General features: G+C 38.2%; 1 protein-coding gene across 4 annotated transcripts in view; it reads left to right on the top strand.

Moving 5' to 3' along the window:
* Positions 1 to 8,681, top strand: part of Herc4 (HECT and RLD domain containing E3 ubiquitin protein ligase 4) — a 119,936-nt gene that overhangs the window by 85,352 nt on the left and 25,903 nt on the right. For all 4 annotated transcript variants that reach the window (XM_023716151.1, XM_004632038.3, XM_023716150.1 and 1 more), the window contains one exon: positions 3,586 to 3,705. In XM_023716151.1, the coding sequence (XP_023571919.1) occupies positions 3,586 to 3,705 (120 nt within the window). The remainder of the gene's footprint in view (positions 1 to 3,585; positions 3,706 to 8,681) is intronic.

The raw sequence follows: 8,681 nt of genomic DNA, 5'->3' as shown, positions 1-8,681 counted from the left end.
TGGGCTGAGCTGGCCACACACACACACCACACTCTCTCTCTCTCTCTCTCTCTCTCTCTCTCTCTCTCTCTCTCTCTCTAATAAATAAAAAAAAATTAAAAAAAAAAAAAAAGAAAAGGACATCTTGTTGAATGTTATCTACCATACAGATTTTGTATGCATATTTTGAAACTTATGATGTTGCATATAAGTTTGTGTGTATGTCTTTTGTTCAATGTGTAATTTCCATTTTCAGTTTCAATTGGCTATGTCTTTGGTTATAAAATCACTGGCTGAGTTAACTCTCAGCTGTAATTTCTCCACAAGTCTGTTTGAAATTGTGTTCTTGAACCAAACTTGGTTTCTGAATATTTTTTTTTTTTTTTTTTGGAGACAGGGTTTCATATGTAGTTCACCTTAACCTTAAACTTGCTGTGTAGTCCAGGCTTGCCTGGAACACATGTTGACCCTCCTTGCCTCAGTTGGGGATATAGGCTGGGAGTAGAGGAGTGTGCCACTATACTCAGGACTAAGTTAATTTTCATTCTAGTTTATCAGTATCATATTTGGTGGAGCCTGGCATTTCATACTTACTGGATTCCAGTGGTACTTCTGCTAAATTCCTTTGTTCCTTTTCAGACATTGCATAGTTGGTTTAGTGTGTCTGTTATTAAAAAAAAATTACAAAGTTGCTTTTTAAATTTTTCTGAAGGAAATATAGCCAGTTGAGTTTGTGTGCTCGACCAACTTTGTTATTTCTGTTGATGTTGGTTTCCTTCAGAGTGCAGCATCTGGCTGGTGCCTATGTCTGACTCCTATTTTAGAGCTTTTACTGCTCCTCCATGTACTGCAGCTTTAGCCTCCTTGAGAGAAGTTGCCCTCAGTGGGCCCTTGAGGAACCTTTTTCTCAAGCCACTTAATCCTCTTCCCTTACTTAAAAATAAAAGGCTTAATACTGTAGTTCTCATTCTCAACTTCCACACCCATTCTTTTTCTAGTGTTTATTTTTTATTAGTGCATGTTTGCATTCCATGATGATTGCAGTGGGCTGGGGAGATGGCTCAGTGGACTAAGCGCTTCTCTGGCAAGCATAAGGGCCTGAGTTCAATCCCCGGTTCCGAAAAAAAAAACAAACAAATTTACCATGATGATTGCAGTCCTTGTAGGGAGCTGGTGCATGTACATAGTGCATTTGCACACTCTTTCCATTGGCCCTTGACTCCCCCTCCATCTCTTGAAACCCTTCCCATTTGCACCAAACCTATCTACCTACTTCCTATTTTTATTTTGTAGATCTTGTGCTATGTAAGCTGGTTTATTTCACTTAATATTATAATCTTAAGGTGCATCCATTTTCCTGCGAATGACTCAAGTTTATCTTCAAACTATTTAGCTCAGGCTGGCCTTGAACTCATTATTTGTAACTTAGGCTGGCTTTGAATTCACAGTAACCCTCTTGCCTTAGTCAAGTGCTGGTATTACAGGTATGTGCCACCACATCTGGCCTCACATGTCTGTTGTTGTGCCAGTACCATGCTGGTTTGTTTTGTACCAGAAACCAAACTTATGATGCCTCAAGACTGTCTTTTCCTGATTTTTGTGGCTGTATGTAATTGTTCAGTGCTTTTGAAAATCTGTTCCTCAGGCTTAGAATATGAAAGTTGTCTTGAACTCTTAACTTGATTTTTGTATCCATATAGGTATCTGCCTTCTACGGTCTTGCTTATTATCTAGAAACCTTGTATTTTTTAGTAGTATCCTGACTTATTCTCTTACCCCTATTCTCTACTCATTCTTAACTGTACCTCATTCTGCCAGCAGAAGAATTTTCATAGTGTTGTTAATTCTGTCGTTTGCTGATGTGACCCTAAATTATTTCCCCATATACCGACTCTTAACACCACAAGCTTTGCAACAAAACACCCTAGAACTCATTGCTGCACAGCAGTAAGTACAGCATTCTTCATTTACCAAGCGCTGGTCCTGTAATTTGGTCAGTAAGTGACTTGTTTACTAAGTGAGTTGTGTGCAGCGTTATCACTGCTCTGCTGAGCTTCAGGTTGCACCTGTGGTACAGGGTTGCTGCACGCCTCTCCCCTCTGAAGACCAGCAGTGCAGGGAGGCCATCTGGGCAGGTTGTCATCTCTGTGGCTCATGCCAGTGTCTTCCTAGAATGGGCTCTGTGTCTAGATTCCTTCCCCCTCACCTGTCCAGTTTATTTTGAGTATCTTCATGCTTAAACGTTGAAAGACAAATCTAACAAACAACTATGTATCCTCTGTTCTGAATTTAGCAATTGTTAACCTGTTGTTTACATTCATTTGCTTTATATCTGCTTATATATACACTTTTTGCAAATCACTTCAAAGTACAATGCAGTTGTCCCTCTAGTATTTTAGCATTTGGCTGTCAAGAAAACAGGCATTTTCCTACATAGCTGCAATATCATTATTTCTGTTAAGGAAATAGTCCTATAATAGCTAGGCATATTTATGTTTCCTCAGTTACAGCCCTCCAGTAAAAACTGGGGAGCAGTCAGCTATGGTTCACTTTTGTTACTGTTTTGCAGTCTCTCTCTAGATCTCTGATTTTTGTCTTGCAATGTCTTACAGTTTTAAGGGGTCTTTGGATCTCCTGTGAGTCTTGTGTAGAAGTGCAGTTTGGGGTAACTTATTAGATATTCTGAAGTCTGTTATTTTTAATTCCATTGTTAATAGAGAACATTGTTTAATTCCATTGTTCATAGAGAACATAGTTTGGATATCTTGCTGTTTTTTGGCTGGGTTTTAGTTGTTTTGTTTTGTGCTCCCCACCCCCCAAGTGACACTGTGCACACTTCTGTTTTAAGAGTTAACCAAGTAAGTGAGGAGAGTATGTACACCAACTTGGGGGTGTCACTGTCTGGATTGCTTTCTGTGATTTTTTTCATTTTCACGGTCTGGTCAGCCTGGCAAGCTCTGTCTCTTAAGACTCCTCTGCTGAAACCACTGCTTTCTGCTGGCTTGGGAATACAGTGTACCTCTCATTGCTGCTTCACCTCACCCCCTCCTCCTGTCTTTCCCTTCGTCGTCGTCGTCCTCCTCCTCCTCCTCTTCCTCCTCTTCCTCCTCCTCCTCCTCCTCTTCCTCCTCCTCCTCCCTGTCCTTATCCTCCTTCCCCTCTTCCTCCTTCTCCTTCATTCTCTTTCTCTTACTCTTTGTGTTTCTCTGTCTTTGTCTCTGTCTGCTTTTGCCTACTTTGGGTTGGTTTTATAATAGTTGCTTTATACATTGCTTTAAAGTTTGTTAATGTTACTGGGTGTGATGGCACACCCCTGTGATCCTAGTCCTGTGGATGCTGATTCCGGAGGATTGAAGTGAATTCGAGGCCATAAACACAGTAATTATACATACATATCAGTTTTATAATGTTATAAAACCATTTGTATCTTTTCTACTAGATAGTGGGTTTTGAATGCAGGTATCTCATCTTATAAATCTTTGTGTCTCAGGTTGTACTTAATTAAGATTTTGCATATAGTAGGCACTCAGTAATTATTTTCTGCTTAAATATTTTTCTATCTTATATACAGTCTCTGGTTAAGCTTGCTAATATTTTTCTCCTTAGGTAAATGAGAAAACAGGACAGATTATACAATATGATAAATTTTATATACATGAGGTTCAAGAATTGATGGACATACGGAATGATTATATCAACTGGGTCCAGCAGCAGGCCTATGGGATGGTATGTTTCCTGTTCCTTTTATAGTTTTAGCTTTCATATGTCATTTTTTCTAAAATGGAAGAAACAACTGTTTTTAAAACACCAAGGTTTTTTTTTCAGAACTTTTATTCAGAACTTAGCTTTTAAACAAAAACATACTGTAAAGGAGTAGTTATATGTATAAGCAAATGTTTTACTCTTCTACCAAAGCCAAACCAGAGGCATTACACATTTCTAAAGAAAAATGTAAAGGTGATACTGATTTTCAACTGCTAGTTTTTTTTCATGAAGTTAACCTTTGTTTCTCTAATGCTGAAGATTGTATACTCTCTGTTAAGAGACCTGTAAAGAATGTGCTATTGTTGTGGGATCAGCACTTTAAAACTAAAAGAAAACCTGGGGCTACTGATTCTATTTTTGATTATCCTTTTTCTGTGTTGTTTGTTTTCATTTCTGATGGCTTATCTATATATCACATGTGTATTTACTACTTGGATATGGCTCATTAATAAATAGATGCTTAATATCTCATTAAAATAGTAGCATAATCTTAGAAAACTTGAGTTAGGCACATAGATTTTAATGTAGAAAGGGGGAAATGGCTAGATAAAAAATCATTAGGTTTAATGCTCTTTTTTGCTAACTAAGTATACTTGAGGCCAACTTTTCTGCCCCCGAAGTAGGTAATTTAATGTGCGTCTGTGTTTGTGGGAATGATGAATAACCTTTGTTGTAAGCGCCACTAGCTGTGAACACCCAGTGCACAGGCACTCAGCTTATTCCCCAGCAGCTCTGATGTTGTCTTGAAGATGTCCAGTACAGACTAAAATCAAAGAATTTTGAACAGTAGTTTTGTTAGTGTTTATTGTATTCTCTAGAAATCAGCTCACTTGTAAAATATTTCTTCCTTCTCCTAGGACAAACTTGGGTCTGGACTAAGTGACACTTAGTGAGTTTTCTCCCAAATAACTGGGAAGCTAGATGACAGCTTCTTTCCACAGACATAGATCTGTTCATTTGCTTGTTTAGGGAACACTTTCACAGACTTGGGCATTGAGAATGTAGTACGGAACCAGTTGGGTTAGGTAGGGCCCTGTTCTCATGGAACTTAAATGTATTGGGCACACACGTGAACCAAAGTAAAAGTCACCCAACAATATATACTGTATTAAAGATGATAATCAGGAAATATTGTGAAGACTGGCTTTTGAAGTTGGCTAATCAGAAAATACTTGTCCGAGCCAGGCATGGTGGCAGCTGCCTGGGACCCCTCCATGAGTCTGAGGTAGGAGGTACCCCACGTCCTAGCCAGCCTGGGCAGCAGCAGGATGTGTGCTCTGAGCTAGAGGACACACCTAGGTTGTGCCTGGCTCTGCATTCAGTCCTCAGCAAAGCAAAAGAACAAGGGGAAGAACACTACTGAGAAGAGAACCATGGGCCTGAGCAGGACATGTGGCTGTCAGGAGGTTGTTGGCATCCTCGGCAGTGACATGTTATAGGGTTTGAGGGCTGCTAGGGTGAAGTGTAGAGATGACTCAGCAGGTCAGCAACCACAGGGACACTTCTGAAGCTGTGTCTTAAAGGGGCCCAAAAGGGGACCACACCCAGAGTCAGCCAGGATTGACCTCAGGGAAGTTTGGAGCATTTGTACTCACAGGACACTATAGATCATTGCTGATGTGCCATGGGGATTTTGTTTATCATTGGGAATAAATGCAGGGTCGATGCATTACCTAGGATCTTTTTTTTTTTTTTTTTTTTGGTGGAACTGGGGATTGAACTCAGATCCTTGCATTTGCCAGTCAAGCGCTTATCCTACTGAGCCATCTCCCCAGCCCGACCTAGGATCTTTTGAGGGTTGTTTTTTTTTTTTTTTTTTTTTTGGTATGGGAATCAAACTCAGGACCCTATACTTGGGAGGCAGGCACTTACGTCACTGAGCTATCTCCCCAGCCCATTAGTAATGGATTTTTTAAAGAAAAATGATTTAAGACCACTGTTCCTAGATACATTTTTATGATTATCTTTATATAAATACATATGCATAGAAAACTAGTTCTGAATTCCTGATGCTTAGCTTTTTTTTTTTTTGGGCAGGACTGGGGATTGAACTCAGGCCCTTGCACTTGCCAGGAAAGTGCTTATTCTACTGAGCCATCTTGCTGGCCCCCTGATGCTTAGCTCTTAAAAGAACTCTAAACTCACAACAAATTTATAATTACATTGCCGTAAATTTGACAATTGAATTAGTTCATTATGCACTATAATTATCTTGACAGGAATTCCAATTTATAACCTAAATATGGTGAAGAATCACTTTGATTCCTCCTAATCATTTATTCTACTCTGTGTACTTGGGGATAGTAATTAATCTGAGATTTCATTTTTGATAATCAGGGTAATGATCCATACATTGTATAGTTACTGAGATTAATTGGTAGATCTATATGAAGTTCTTATCAGATTCCTTGCATATCACTGTTAGTGGGGATTACTATTACTGGCCTTGCTAGCATAGGATGTAAACTGGGCAGTAGCCTCTGTTTTGATGTCTGGTAGTGCTCTTTCCTGTTACATTTTTCTGTCTGAACTGCAGTGAGACATTTGCTTTTAGAATGATATATGACATCCATGATTGATCTTTCCTTTTCGAGCTCCTCAGTTAAGGAGTTAGCAACTCAGTTACAGAGTTACAGAGGTGCTGTTCAGTGGCAGTTTGGTGTTGAAACTATTGCAGGCCTCAGAGTGGTGTGGCAGTACTGAGATTATAAATAGATTGTCCTAACTTTAAGAGTCATATCAATTTTTGTTACTATTGATATGAGAACACTAAATTTAAAATGATTACAAAGCTCTCATAGATCCCCTAAGAATGTAACCTCCGGGGATTTGCAAGCCTCCTTGAGAAACATTGCCTTGGAAATAGCTGTCTAGATGTCTGTGAATTACAATGGTGGTCCTTTGAATAGAATTTGTATTGATTATATGAGTCATAAATAGTGTATAGGGGCCGGGGAGATGGCTCAGTGGAATAAGCACTTCCTGGCAAGCGCAAGGACCTGAGTTCAATCCCTGGTTCCGCCAAAAAGAGAAATTCTATCTATGGGATTTTTTAGTTAGCAAAATTTTGTGCCGTGTGTAAAAGTTATGGCTTGATAATATTCCATTAAGTATGGTAATTGTGCCATCTAAACCCATTTTAGTATGTAGCCATGCTAATATCAAATTGACTTTCATTAAGCAGCTATTTTCAATATTGTCATTTTTTAATTAGCATGACATAATTGAGGGCTTTCAGTTTCTGATTATTCTTACTCTTTGCCTTTGATTCCCTCAGATCTATTATATGGTTGCCTCAGGGTCTGTTCTCTGCTGTTTAAACCACATGCTGTTTTCCTCTGTGTTAGTCAGATGTGGTAATAAAAGGTTGTTTTGGCAGTGGAGCCTTCTTGCTGCATCTTACAAATTGTGTGTTTAATGTTACTTTTAGAAATCAAAATCCATACAAGATACGGTGGCACACACCTGTAATTCCTGTACTCAGGAGGCTAAGGCAGGAGTATTGCTGGGATTTCAAGGCCAATCTGAACTATGTAGCAAGACTCTGTCTCAAAGAAAGAGAGGGAGGGAAGGAGGAAGGAAGAAAGGAGAGAGAAAAGAAATTAGAATCTGATCCATCTGTAGGAAATGAAAGTTTGCTACCTACTCTAAAAGTTTTTGTGCAACTCAGTAATTTTATAACATTTGACCTTACAGAACTTCTTTTTTGAGAGAGTTCACCACTTTCACATTTACAAAGAATTCTGATAGACTCTTTCCCCTGAGGAGGTTCTTGTTTGCATTAGCATTTCTAATTCTGGATGAAACTTAATTCTGGGCTGAGCCTGTGAATGAAGTTTTAAAGTCTACCATAAGAAAATTTCATGGTGACACAGATGTGTTAGTAAATATAGTTCGGTACACATGTATGTATTGGTGTGTATACATACATGTGTACCATTGCTGCTCAAGTTAAATTTTATTGTTTTGATATGAAAGCTTAGAATATTCTTTGACAGAATATAATTACTTTGAATTATAAGAAATTCATGTTTGAAGTTTCATACTTTTTTTTTTTTTTTTTTTGCGGAACCGGGGATTGAACTAAGACCCTTGCGCTTGCCAGGCAAGCACTTATTCTACTGAGCCATCTCCCCGGCCCCATGAAGTTTCATACATTTTATATACATATACATAAAGCTTCACCTTGTGCTAATTACAATAAGAAAATATTTGTCTTTATGGCATAATCTTTGGCACTTTTTTCTCCATGACTTTTCAGTCAAGAATTTTAAGATTCCACCGGAAATACTTATTATCCTCAAACCTTAATGACTAATTCTGTGAATTAGTCTTGGCTTTCCTTTTACAGGTTGATGGTCCCTAATTAGGGCATTCAAACTTTATCTTATTTTATTATTTATTTATTTATTTTGGTGGTACCAGGGATGAAACTCAGGAGCTTAACGTGCCAGGCAAGCACTTATTCCACTCAGCTGTCTCCCCACCTCCCTCAAATTTTAAAATGCTTCAAAATTTTAAACCAACGTGGCACTCAAAAAGTTTTGAAGTCTTTATACTCTTCTCATTTTGACAGTTTCCTGCTCTTCCTTAACTTTCTTTTGAAATTGTTTATACACAAATAACTGTTGCTCCCAGACTCTATTTTTCTTTCCTTTTTATATTTTTAGTTACTATGTATGCATATCACCAATATATATCCAGTAAAAATTTGCAAATTTGGAATAAAGTCTAGAAAAGTCAATGTTGGGTCTGTCATATTTGAATATTAAATTCAAATTTTGTGTGTTTTTGTAAAACTTGATTTGTTTTATTTTATTTATTTATTTATTTTTTTTGTACCAGAGGTTGAACTCAGGACCTTGCACTTGCCAGGCAAGCACTTATTCCATTGAGCTATTTCCCAGGCCCAAAACTTGATTTTTTTTTTTTTTTTT

Source organism: Octodon degus, unplaced genomic scaffold, assembly GCF_000260255.1.
Source record: "Octodon degus isolate 3935 unplaced genomic scaffold, OctDeg1.0 scaffold00046, whole genome shotgun sequence".
In the NCBI taxonomy this organism is placed as follows: Eukaryota; Metazoa; Chordata; class Mammalia; order Rodentia; family Octodontidae; genus Octodon; species Octodon degus.
This window is presented reverse-complemented; position numbering and strand designations above follow the sequence as displayed.